The 14,220-nt window shown below is 42.0% G+C and overlaps 1 protein-coding gene across 3 annotated transcripts in view; it reads right to left on the bottom strand.

Annotated features, from left to right (window-relative positions):
- Rad54b (RAD54 homolog B) overlaps positions 1–14,220 on the bottom strand; it is a 72,503-nt gene that overhangs the window by 20,465 nt on the left and 37,818 nt on the right. For all 3 annotated transcript variants that reach the window (NM_001191755.3, XM_039109806.2, XM_039109802.2), the window contains 3 exon segments: positions 1,704–1,866; positions 10,273–10,554; positions 12,765–12,959. In NM_001191755.3, coding sequence (NP_001178684.2) covers positions 1,704–1,866; positions 10,273–10,554; positions 12,765–12,959 — 640 coding nt within the window.

Here is a 14,220-nt window from a genome sequence, read left to right as displayed (position 1 = left end):
TAAAAATCTGAATATAAAACCTCTATTACTGTCACTAGATATAATTGAATACTAGAAATTAATTACAATTTTATATCTACATTGGGATAATCTAACCATAGCTACACGTCTCATCACTAACATTTGAACATTTAATCATTTTACTATATCAAAACAATTCAAAATACACTGAAACTTTAGGCAGCAAGAAATTGTTTAAAATAAACACATTCTACAATCAAAATGTATCACTCTCTGACAGACAATGAAGTCCTCAACCAAAATAGCTTAGAAAATGTCTGATGTCCTACAATAATACAACTTAAAATGAAGTCATTAAAGAATACTTTCAAAATCATACATTTTTATACTGCTTTATATTTTAAGTTCTTAGATAGATAATGATATTAAAAAGTTACAATGGCCAATGGAATTAAGGATATTACCAAAAACATAGAGAGTTTGTTGGCTTAGTTGTATTTCTCTATTAGGAATAAGAACTAATAAACAGGGTTTGGAGAAATGGTTTCATCAGCAACACAGATAAAAACCTAAATTCAATCTCACAACCCACATAAAGAGCCAGGCATGGTGGGACACACTTGTAATGTCCGGGCAGTAGAGACAGGGACAGGCAGATTCCCAGGGCTCATGGCCAGCCAGTCTGCCAAATCAGCAAGTCTGGGTCACTAGGAGACCATAACTCCAAAACATCAACAACAAACAAAAAACCAAGATAGAAACGACACTTGAAATTGACTTCCGGTGTCCACATGGTAGGCGCACAGTGCACGTACACACACAGGAACACACATGAAAAGGATGAACAAACTTCGAGCTTCGAGCATCACTTCCAGTCAGCTCTGTAGAACCTCCTCATGGAAACAAAGTCTGAAGGGAACTAAGATGCACCCATGCAGTGTAACATTCCTTCCTGAGTTCTCTTCAGCTTCCTCAGTCACTAACATGACTTCAGATCGCTGATGCTCACGTGAGCCCCACGCCAAAAAATGGTGCTTTCCAAAAACATACTTTTGTAGCCATGTTTGTGAGAAGCATGGGCTAGCACGGCTAAGTTTGGAACTAGATCTTTTGTTGAAGCCTATAAAATGTGAAAGTGAGGAGTAGATGAAAAGACTGGGTGAGGTTAGAAAAGTGTGTGCAAAGCCTTGGGCTCAGTGCACGGCACGAAAAGGCTTATATGTATGTGTGTATATGTGCACACACAATAAATTATGTGTGTGGAGGTACTGGGGGGTGTGCATGAAGTACCTATTAGAAGTCAAATGGTTTAGAGAAAAGAGCCTTCAACTAAAGGACCATCATTCCCACACTGTAACTAATACCACCTCTTACTATCTGTATAACTGGGAAAGTAAATCTCTCTATTCTTACCATTGTCTATAAAATAAGCCTGATATTCTCCCTACCTAACTTACAGAGCTTTCTGTGGAACTTACAGTTCCTTTTGTGAGAACAAGTGAACTACTACTGATAAAAGACTAAATTAAAAGGGTTATGTAGGGCAGAGCTACTTAAGGTCCTTGCTCCTGATCTACTTCTCACCAGGACACCTAGCACCAGTTTCCACCAAGGACCACTGTGGAATGCACACACTTAGTACCAACTGCCGCTCCTACCAAGTGACATTTACAGTGCAGACCTGAAGTTCACTCTATCACATTCTTCTCAAAAAAGCTACTTGTTACCATTTATTTCCCTACCTCATTCCCATCACACACTCATAGAGGAAGGCGACCCCATCTTTCTGGTGTGGTCGGAGGTGACGTACAAGGTGAGGGTCTATCACCACATCCACAGTAGGAAGGCAGCTCCTATTAAACGCCCACTGGTGACTCTTGTCTGGTCGAGGCATAACAAGGGCATCTTAAAAATAAGTATAAAGGGAAACCACTGTCAGAACAACATTATTTCATCCCTGTTGTTTCTACACCAGAACTACTGCTCGCCATCATTTATGGTGAACTCTCTCTCTCTCTCTCTCTCTCTCTGTGTGTGTGTGTGTGTGTGTGTGTGTGTGTGTGTGTGTATACATAGAAATGAACACACACCTGTAATCCTAGTACTCCAGAGGCAGAAGGAAAAGGGAAGTTCAAGGCCAAAAGGGGAAAAAAGAAGGGAACAGGAGAGCAGGGTGGGGATGGGAGAGGAAGGAAGGGGGGAGGAAGTTATAAACTTTGTGTGCTCTGCAGGGCTCCAGATGCTGAAATTCACTTCTGTCTAAGAAGGAGTTCAGTAAGCACAGCCCTCCATCCTCAGAACAGAGAGCCACTCCCACTGAAGGCATGATTAGAATTGACAAGATGCACTTACCAGTGTTCAGATTCTCATTCTGTGAAGACTCCCTTCCCCAAGCTCAAAGTAAAGGTTGCCTTTACTTTTATCTTAAAGCCTGTACAAACCGATGGTGACCACCACTTCTATTAGCATTAGTCAGAACTGAGAATGACAAATTTCCCATTGACTTAACCATCATTATTTGCTGAAGGCTAACTATTACATTCATGAATGTCAAATTCATGAGTATTTGCAAAGCAGCATGAATTAACCATCAAATAAATGATAATCTGTTTATAGAAATAAGGTAATACAGCTTAAAGGATTCACTAAAATATCCTCCAAAGGTAAATCAAACGTAACAGAAAGATGACTAACAACTGATAAATCTGAAGTTCATTAATCCAGCAAAACTGTTTTTAGAGTATGTTTGCATGTTGACAATGTGGTTAAAACTTAATTCAATCCAATATATAAACAAGAAAGAAAAAAGGAAGAACAAAGAGATGCTAAAGGATGATAAAATATTCTAGTATGTTGAGTAAACATCTACTTTATCCATATAGTCATGGAATGGGAGCGTAGTTATGTTCACTGTTAGCAATGATCCATTCAATCCATCCCCCAGCCGGATTCCTTCTTAAACCTGCTTCTTTGTGCTTGGCCACATTGTCAGTATACAGTCAGCAGTATATGCCTTCTCTACAGCCTGAGAAACCCCTCCTAATCTCAAAGGTTCAAATCAGAACAGCAGCTGCATTGCAAGAACCGATGGCCCTAGATATGAAACCCAACAGGGAGCCTACTGTGCCCAAGCAGAGTCATGGAGCAAACACCACGACCAAGAGCAACCTTGGGAGGAAAGGGTTATTATACCTTACAGCTTCTAAGTTCATCATTAGGGAAGCCAGGGCAGGAACTCGGGGCACAAGTTTGGAGGCAGGAACGGATGCAGAAACCATCAAGGAATGCCGCTTACTGGCTTGCTCAGCCTGATTTCTCACAACATTCAGAAGCACCAGGCTAGGAGTGGTACTACTCACCTGGCTGGGCCCTCCGATATCCATCACCAATATTTTTAAAAACACACTACGAACTTGCACACAGGCCAGCCTTACAGAGGTATTTCTCAGTTCTGGCTCCCTCTTCTCAGATGCTAGCACTAACATTAGAACTGACCAGCACACTGCGTAATGCTCACAGAGCTCTGGCTTTGTGACACCAAGGCTGCAGCAACTCCAGAAGACTTGAACTGACGGCACCACAGGCAATTCCTACCACAGGATTCCAGGCCCTCTCTCCAAACAGTGGATGAAGAGTGAGAATCTTGTGGTCTCTCATAGGAAGGGACTACGCTCCTTCCTCAAGCAAGAAGTAGTTGTAAGACAGACACAAACTCGAGGCATGTGCTGTTGCGCCGAATCTGTTCTCTACCTGAAATCCAAGCCTTGGTCCCTCTGCTGATGGACCTCCCCTGGGTGGTCTGCGGCAAGTGGCGCTGGAACAGGGACCCTTGGACAGGTAATTCTTTCTTCCCCCCCTATTCTTCTTTTTTTCCCAGAGAATAGAAAGGCTCTCACCGAGGGAACTGCAGTCCCGCCAGCGAAGGTAGGTTGGTTAAGGGTGAGAAATCAAAGTGAAATCATGGGGCAGTCCAGCTCAAAAGGTAAAAGATTATTTTTATCAGTCCTAAAACACATGTTGGTGGAACGGGGGCTGAAAGTCTCAGACACAGCCTCGGAGTTTTATGACTTTCTTATGACATTTTCACCTTGGTTCCCTGAGGAGGGAAGTCTCACTCTCCCTGATTGGAAGAGAGTGGGAAAAGAGATGAAGAAGTACACCTTAGAAAATGGGGAGGGCTCCATCCCTCAGCAAGCATATCCACTCTGGCTACAAATCAGAGATATTTTAACTTAACAAAATAGATTTGGAATTTTTAGTAGAGGAGACGGCTTTGCTGAGCCGTGAAGCTGTACCCTCGGCTCCTGTCACCTCCAAGTCATATGACAGCAATAAAAAAAAAAAAAAAGGATAAGGAGAATGACATCTTAGATACAGAAGATGAGGAAGACTTGGAGGAGGAGGCTTCTAGGTATGAGCCCCGTGAGGATAGGGATCATCCTCATGACAGGACAGCTCTGTCCATGAGGAAGCCAAAGCCCAAGCCTGCTCCTAGGAAGAAAGGTTTACTTACTCCTATAGGGTTCCAGGGAGCCATTGCTCAGGCTAGGCAAGAAGGGGATGCTACCTTTTGCCTTCCCTGTGATACATCATTTGGACAGTGAGGACGAAGAGCCTGAGTGGGAACCTCTCCTTAAGACCATAAAAGAATTACAATCAGCTGTTAAGCAGATGGGAGCTTCTGCCCCCTATACATGATTGTGGACATGGTGGCTAGTCAATGGTTGACTCTGCATGATTGGCATCAGACGGCTAGAGCTACATTGGCCCCAGGGGACTATGTCCTCTGGAGAACGGATTATGAGGAAAGATCAAAAGACACAGTGTACAAGTATGCTAATGCTAAGAAGGTCCTAAGGTTACCATGGATATGCTACTTGGGACTGGGTACTTCCTAGCACCTAATGCTCAGGTGGCGATACCAAAACAAATATTGAAGGAAATTACTGCTAATGTTGTCTTCGCATGGCGGCCCATTCCTCCTCCTGGGACCAAGGGAACTACTTTATCAGGGATAAGGCAATCTAATGAGGAGCCTTATCAGACATTTGTCTCACGATTGGAGGAGGCAATAAGTGGGGTGCTGCCCCCCAGTGAGGGGACAGACATTTTATTAAAACAATTAGCATGGGAAAATGCCAACTCATTGTATCAGGACTTGATCAGACCTATAAGAAAATCAGGGAGTCAGGTTGGGGATTTAGCTCAGTGGTAGAGCGCTTGCCTAGCAAGCGCAAGGCCCTGGGTTCGGTCCTCAGCTCCAAAAAGAAAAAAAAAGAAAATCAGGGAGTCTTCACAACTATATAAAGGCCTGTATGGACGCCTCACCAGCAGTGGTACAGGGAATGGCCTATGCTAGAGTGATGAAAGGTCAACAGTTCAGCGCTTTTGTAAAACAGACATGTGGAGTTGAAAAAAATAGACCTCCACCCACATGCTTTGACTGCGGGGAAACAGGACATATAAGGAAAGACTGCAAGAAGGGAAAACAAGGAAGACAGGATAGTAATAGAAAGCAAGTACCAGGACTCTGCCCTAGGTGTCAAAGAGGAAGGCACTGGAAGAATGAACGCAAGACTAAGTTTAACAAGGGTGGTATAAAAATAGAAGATACCCAGAACAATCAAAAAACTAGGTGGGGGCATCCTCTCAGCCCCACACAAAGAGAGGGCTGCTTTACAGAAGCAAAAGCTGGATTAAATCCAGAAGAACCAGAGTTTACTATTCATGATTTGCCAAGGGCAACTCCAGGAAGTGCAGTGTTAGATTTGGCCGCTAATCAAGATGTGATACTATCTAATACAGATGGTGTCACACTGGTCCCTATGTCAGTTCTAGGGATGTTGCCTGAAGAGTGTACGGGTCTTCTTATTGGAAGGAGCTCTAATTACAAAGTAGGGCTTGAGGTCTTGCCTGGAGTTATAGATGCTGACTTCACAGGGGAAATTAAGGTCATTGTTAAAGCTGGAAGGGAGACCTGTACAATAAGAAAAGGACAACGCATAGCCCAACTATTATTGTTACCTTCCATAAGATTCCCTAACCCTGAAATAAAGACAGAGAGAGGTCAGGGACAATTTGGTTCCTCAGACTTGGTGGCCTGGGTAGCTGATGTAGGAAAATAAAGGCCTTTTAAGAAAATAAGGATTAATGGAAAACTTTTTAATGATCTCCTAGATACGGGAGCAAATAGAACCTGCTTAGCAGAAAAAGACTGGCCACAGTCTTGACCTGTAGAACAAACCTCTTCCTCCTACAGGGACTATCGCAGAGCAAGTAAAAATAATTGCTATGATAATGGCCTTTAAAGAGTTTAATAAAGCTTTTAATCTTTATACAGATTCTAAATATATAGTTGGGCTTTTCCCAGCTATAGAGACAGCCTTGCTAGCTGAAAACTCAGTTATTTTACCCCTGTTGATGAAACTACAAAAGTTGATTCAGAGTAGAACTTATAAGTTCTATGTGGGCACATAAGGGGACATACTAAACTACTTGGACCCCTAGCTCAGGGTAATGAGCTGACAGATTCATACACCAGAATCTTTACGGCCTTGGAACAGGCTAAGGAGAACCATAGTTTACATCATCAGAATGCTTTGGCTTTGAAAAGAGCCTTTGGCATAGCTCGGGAACAGGCCCGGCAGATTGTTAACCAATATATACCTGTCCCCCTGCAGGGGCAGTACAGAAAATGGGTGTTAGTCCCAGAGGCTTAAAGCCTCAAGTGTTATGGCAAATGGATGTTACTCACATGCCTGAGTTTGAAAGGCTCTCCTATGTGCATGCCACTGTAGACACATTCACATATGATTTATGCATCAACAAGAACAGGGGAAGTGGTAAAGGATGTTATTAAACACTTAAGTGCTAGCTTCGCTTATATAGGAAGACCCAAAAAGCCAATGGCAGACAGTGCTCCAGCCTATGTGTCAAAATCCTTAAAGAAATTTTGGCCACACGGGGCATAGAACATAGCACTGGAATTCCATGTAATTCTCAAGGAAAAGCAATTGTGGAAAGAGCACATCAGACATTAAAAGCTCAAGTACAGAGATTAAAAAATGCTAACTCATATCTCTCTCCTCACCACTTATTAATTCATGCTTTGTTTGTTCTAAATTACTTGAACACAAGTGAGGAAGGGGTAACTCCTGTGACAAGACATGGTGAAACGGGAAGTACAATTCCCAAACCTCTGGTTCTGTGGAAGGACTTACTTTCGGGAGCCTGGAAGGGCCCCGATATTTTAATTGCCTCAGGACGAGGCTATGCTTGTGTGTTTCCACAGGATGCAGACTCCCCAACAGACTCATCAGACCGGCTCCGAGTTCAGCTGTCGAGAAGAGGAAGGCACAGACAGAAACAGACTCTGCGAAAAACACAAGCAGCCTTACAGGGCCTTTCCCCAGAGGAGATCACAGAGAAGAGGAAGTCCCCAACTCTGACACAGCTGAAGAATTTAACTAAAGAAGCAAAGGATATCATAACATCTGCTCATTCTGAAATGACCGCTACTAATATTTTCCTTGCCTGTCTTACAATACTGGCAATAAAACCCATGACTGCCACGGGAGAAAGTTTCTGGGCTTATATTCCTAAACCTCCGCTTTTACATCCAGTCAGGTGGCCATTAAGGTCATGACTAATCTCTCTGACATTCTCGGGAGAACTCCAGATTATCATCTGGAAAAACCTCCTCCCCATTTCTCCATTTTGCGGGGCGGTCTGACTCCCTGCCCATAGGTTTCGCCTTGAAAGGAGTCGCTCCGCCTGGCTGTCTTCCTGTTAACTTTCCTGACTGACACTCGGGAGGCAACTTCCAATCCAGTAGAGGAACCAGGGATAAGGAAGGTAGGAGGAGGATCTGGGAGATTCAGGTTCAGACCTTAGGATATCATAATTTTAATGAAACTTATGAAAAGATAGAGCATATGCCCTTTCTCCCACATTGTGTACAAAAATATAAAAAAGAGGAATTTTGGGAGGGGGATGAGAATACGTATCCTATTGGCTACAGTGTGGATCCCCTCACTCAGGAACCAAGTTCCATCCAGTAGGTGCTTTAGATGAGATCTGGGACTTTTCTGTGTCATCTCTAAATTATGATTATTTAGGATATTTAATAAATAATTCTCAGAGGTTGGAAGGGTATGAGCCCACTGGCTATGCTCCAGTTAGGAGATGGTTCACACCAGGGTGGGTCGAGCCTGTTTGGATCCACAAGGACTCAAACAAAGGATTTACTACTGCACATCCAGATCTGTTTCGTCTAGCAGCGGCACTAACATGGTACTGCTTCAAAAACCGAAAGCACAAGTAAGTTCGCCACTTGCCGAGATGGCCTGTGTGGCGTATCCTTTTGCTATGTTGTTTGGACATAAACAAATGGTGAATATTAGGCATAGTGGAGGATCTTTTCATGTAACTTATGAAGCCTGTATTTTGTCTGTGTTTCCTCTAGATTGGATAAAAAAATTGCTGTTATGTTGATTGTAAAACGACCTGCTTATGTTATGCTGCCCGTAGACTTTGGCTCCGATCCTTGGTTTGATAATTCTGGATTACAAGCTTTAGAAACCATTAATGACTTAATTAGACCTAAGAGATTTGTGGCCACCTTAATTTTAGGAATTTTGGCATTGATTGCTATCCTAACATCCTTTGCCGTACCCACTACAGCTTTAGTTAAAGAGATGCAGACAGCTACTCTTGTTAATGAAATACATAGAAATATTTCTGTGGCTCTCTCAGCACAACATCTTATTGACAGAAAATTAGAAGAAAATTAGAAGCAAGAATAAATGCCTTAAAAGAGGTAATTTTAGAATTAGGACAAGATGTTGAGTCTCTTAAGACCAGGCTTGCCACCAGATGTCATTGTAGTTTTCATTTTATCTGTGTGACTCCTTTACTTTATAAAGAATCAGAGAACTGGAGTAGAACTAAAGCTCATTTGCTAGGAGTCTGGAAGGATACAAATATTTCTTATGACTTGCAACAATTACAGGAACAGATTTCAGCCACGAGTCAGAGACAGTTAGATGCCTGGAAGGTAGATAAACTTGCAGCATCGATTACTAAAAGTTTGAAAGCGTTGAATCCTATGGATTGGATTCAGTATTGCATCTGCACAGCCGTAGGGTCAGGGCTCGTGACTGTTGTATTATTAATCTTCCCTATTCTTTTTATGCTGATCCTGAAGTCCCTCCATACCGTCAGGCAAGATATCCTGGAGCTTCGTCTTAAAAACAAAAAACCGGGAACTGCCACACCCACTCCAGTGGAGTCTGTGCGACAGGAAGCTCTTGTGCTTCGTTTCTATCCAGACAGAGGCCTGTGCCTGGAACGGCTTGGCCTCCTGGAGGTCCCTGGTGTCCCCTACAAACAGATGATGACTGGGGTCTGTGTTTGTGGTGGAGGTGCCTTCTGTGTTCTAGCCTTGGTGATCTTAGCAGCTTTAAGCCTGTCAACAATATCTGATTTTAAGAACATAGCAGTGTGGAAAGATGGTCGTGGACCTTTAGATGACTCAGGAACTGAAAGTTCAGAGACGGAAACGTCTCACACCACCATGATCCTGATGAACTCAACGGCTGCGATGAATTCAACTGCTGTATCCATTAGCTCCCAGTAAATAGGAGAGAAATCAATTGTAGCTACTAACAACATGACTGTTCCAGAATAGCCTTTTCCCCATTTTGGGAAAGTTTTGTTTAGCATGATTCAGAATAGTAGTGACTCTTTTAGAAAGACCATGGATAAGTTCTAACAAGTTGAACAAACTTATCAAGAGTTAACTAGAAGGAAAAGAGAAACTAACATTGAACAAGAAATAAAAGAAATTATAGAATGGTTACAAAAGTTTCCATATTATTCTGAGGGGCCATAAACACAGAGTTTAAACTTTATTAAAACAAAGGTAAATGTTGAATGCATATCTGGTGCCCACCAGTCTGGCAGTATAACTGCAGTTTTCTAAACTATTGTCTGCAGCTGAGAATTGTTTTCTAGACTGTACATTCTGCTTTCCTCCTTGCAAGGGACATTTGGTGGGGTGATGAATAAGAGCTGGATGACTGCCAATTATGATGTACCTGTTCTAACTGCTTAAATTTGTGCCAAGAAGTAAAGCTTTCCGCAGCAGCACACACCTCCAGTTTGTGTCTGTCTGTCGCTCCGAATCCGTTCTCTACCTAAAATCCAAGCCTTGGTCCCTCTGCTGATACACTCCCCTGGGTGGTCTGCGGCAAAAGTCTTTAAACAGCTAAAACAGAAAGTTGGATTATCTTTAATCCTGTGAACTCTTACTTGGTGTGTATGGGTCATAGCGAGGTTTGCAATTTTGCCAGTCATTCCCTCTGTCTCTCCTTGCTTGAGTTGACTGACACACACTCTTGAAAGGGTTAGAAAAGCATTTCCTGGCAGCCTGAGAACTTGGGACGGCAGGACTTCCGCTTCCAGCCTGAAAACACTTGCCACTATTGAAGTCCTCAGCAGAGACTGTACCCAGGATCTCTATTTCTTTCCCACCAAGCATCAATGTTTGGCCTTCTTCTACATTTTCAAGCTCTTTGAATTTATATCCAATGCCTTTAAGAAAAACAGAAACAATTAATTGTACTGACATTCTAAGAAAACTTATTAATAAAATAGCCACCTTTCCATGACTGTACAAAATAAACATTATGCACTGCATATAAATTACATATAAATTTCATCAGACAGAAACACAATTTATCATTCTGATTTTTTTAAAAAAAGCCAGAAAATAGCTCAACATGCCAGGTGAGCGAGCCTAATGACTCAAGTTTAATTCCCAAAACTAAAAAGCCAAATGTACCCCGAATGGAGGAGTTAGAGAAAGGACTGAAGGAGCTGAAGGTGTTTGCAACCCATAGGAAGAACATCAACCAACCAGACCCCCAAAGCTCCCAGGGATTAAACCACCAACCAAAGAGCACACATGGAGGGACCCATGGCTCCAACTGCATGTAGCAGAGGACGGCATTGTCTGGTACCAATAGGAGGAGAGGCCCTTGGTCCTGTGAAGCTTGTTTCCCCAGTGTAGGGGATGCCAGGGCACTGAGGTGGGAGGGGGTGAGTGGGAATAGGAGCATCCTCATAGAAGCAGGGGGAGTGGGGAGGGATTATGGGTGAGGGGGAAAGGGGAATAACATTTGAAATATAAATACATAAAATATCCAAGAAAAATAAAATTAAAAAAATAAATAAAAAGCTAAATATTTTTTAATTCAGTAGTGTCTATAATATCAGCACTTTTTATAAGATTTATTATTTACTTATATATAAACAATATATGCACCTATGTAGGTGCTGGAAAGTCAACTGAGGTCAAGGGAAGAGCAATATGTACTTTTTAACTAAGAAGTAACTCTCTCACACCCACTTCCCAGCACTCCTATGGTAAGATGAAAAATCTGGAACAGGAGAATTGCTTGAAAGTTCTAGGGCAAGCTAGCCCAGAGTTTGCCAACTCCCAAAAGTTGTCTTCTAACCTCCCTCCACACATACATACACCACTGCACATGTGTGGTCTCCCCCATACACACAAAAGAGATAAATAAATAAGTAGATAAGTTTTTTAAAGTATTTAAGAAATTAACCCAACTGAGACAACACCCCCCACCTCCCCCCAAACCCATTCCTACTCCACCTCTGCCCCCTAACCATGCTATAAGTCATGGAGGGGTAGAAGACACCCAGAGGCCCCAGGTACCAGAGGTGGGAAAATCAGAGGTGGAGGGAAACAGAAGCAAAATGATATGTGCACAATGCAGACAGAAAGAAGGGGCTGGGGATGCAAGGGTGGTGAGGAACACCCTGAGGCCATGGTGGGGTCCTGGCCTACTGCCGAGGGCCATGTCTGGATCCACAGCCTGCAGCAGCAGGGGTCTGTGTCCATATCCACTGCCCATGTTACCAAAGGTCACACAGATGACTGTGGCCGAGGTGTCGCCTGTGACCCAGTTGATGTTGGAGGGCTGAACACAGCTGGCCCTCCCTGGTTGCAGCAATGGAAAAGCTGGCCCTGTCACATTCCAGCTAGCAGGAATTCTCACTGAAACAGTTATCTCACCACTTCCAACTATCAGTTACAGTAACTTCTCCTAACAAAGCTATAAATTATTCTTACTTTGAATCTTTAGTCCTAGGAGCTAGCATATAAGCTGAAAATTAAACAAACTATAAACTATATCCTTACGTGAGTGAACGAATATATACAAAAGATTTTATAGTCTGGCCAAACTCAAAACTAAACAATAGAGGACAAAATAAAAACACTCATGTGACACACTCTGGACCTGCAGACTGCTCTGTACTAGGACACGTTACTCTGAAACAATGGCACCCTCCAACTTAGCTGTGTGGATCTCCTTATTCTGTATTTGAAATTTTTATTGAGTAGTACTGAAACTGGACAGCACTAAATGTCTACTAATGGCCACTCTTAACAATTTCAATCACTTAGCACTGGGGGAGGGGATGACCAAGACAAACGCCTCAGTCTCAGAAGAGTGCTAAGACCGCTAAGGCTGGTGGGCTCCCTTCAGAGAAAACTGGACAGAATGTACCCTAATGGACTAGCATAGCTCATAAGAGTATTTGGGTCACTATTATGAAAAACATTATGTATCATACAAAGTTGAGGCACAACATTCAATTAAATAACATCTCAATCTGTCCCTTTATCAAGCCCAACTGTGTTTCAATTGTACGGCACCAAAAATATACTAATATTTTGACCAAATCATAAATACGAATAACATATATCATAATACCTCTTCCAATATCTTTTCCTTCCATATCTTTCAATATGAACGACCTTCCTTTTACAATAAGAATAGCATCGCCTTCCCATTTCTTGTGTTTTTTCTTTGAAGCTTTACACCAAACGACACTGAAATATTTAAGCAAGCTGCTAGCTTCCTCTTCTTGTGCCTTGGACTCTATGATTTCTTTAGAGGCCAAGTGAACTGAAATAAAAAGGAAATTTAAAACATTATTATTGGGGATGACTAATTTCTAAGTATCAAGCTCATTCAAACAAAAGCAAATCGGCACACCAATACCACGGCATGGGTTCCACCAGCAATCCCAGAATGCTGGCGGTAGGGGCAAGAGGATCAGTTCAAGGTCACACCTATGCTGTCTGAAGAGTCTGTCTATAATAATAACAACAATAATGACTATATGCACAAGGAAATCAGAATGCATTAAGAAAGAATATAAAAGTATCTGGGTCAGTGGGCCGGTTCAGGGAGTAAAGGCGCCCACTGTTAAGCCTGACAAGTGGTTTGGTCCCAGGAACACACGTGGTAGGAGAGAATCAACTCAGTATGTGACATGTTCATTTTGGTATTTAAGAAACTGAGCAGTCGACATACTGGGTGCAAGCATTATCATGAGTGTAATGAGTGCAATGCTCTGTCACCCATAAGCTACACACATTCAACTGAAATAGTGTAACATATCACTGTAAAAACCTTGGGACCTTAGAAATTAAAGCTACTATTCCAATGTCTAGAAATATGTAAAATTATATTTTAATGACTGCTTTAATTAACATGGCAAGCTGAGTAAAAAATATGCTTACAGAGTTTTTTCTTTTTTTCAGATTAAAAAGTTCTATTTTTCCTTCATTTATTTTATTTGACAAATTTATACATATCGTGTTGTACAACTTAAACATTATGTCTTAACTGACACCTCCCCCATATCCCACCCCATCCCCTCCCTGGTGGCTGCCATGTTCTGCCTTTCACTTAACATTTATAGATATTACATACAAATGAAATCCTACAGTTGCTTATTTCACTTACATAATATCCTCCATATTCTGTGTGGCCACAAATTATAAAACTTTGTTTGTTTTTCAAGAAAGAGTTTCTCTGAATAGCCCTAGCTATCCTAGAACTTACTTTGTAGACCAGGCTGGCCTTGATCTCTCAGAGATCTACCTGCCTCTGTCTCTCAAGTGCTGGGATTAAGGCATGTGTCACCACCATGGCTAGCATATCCATTATTTCTAACCAATGCAATTTTGCTAACTCAAATTTATATAACTAAATTCTGTCACTATTGTATTTATCTAGCAATTTTTAGTTCAAAAAAACTGATTAGTTTTAAAATAAATTAGGTCTTACTGGTTAGGCATGGTGGCCTGCAGGATAATATATATAGTGAGTTCCAGGACAGCCTGTACTATATAGTGAAGATCTTGTTTAAAAAGACATC

Source organism: Rattus norvegicus, chromosome 5, assembly GCF_036323735.1.
Source record: "Rattus norvegicus strain BN/NHsdMcwi chromosome 5, GRCr8, whole genome shotgun sequence".
Classification (NCBI taxonomy): domain Eukaryota; kingdom Metazoa; phylum Chordata; class Mammalia; order Rodentia; family Muridae; genus Rattus; species Rattus norvegicus.
Note: the sequence above shows the minus strand (reverse complement) of the source record. Positions and strands in the feature narration are given on the sequence as shown.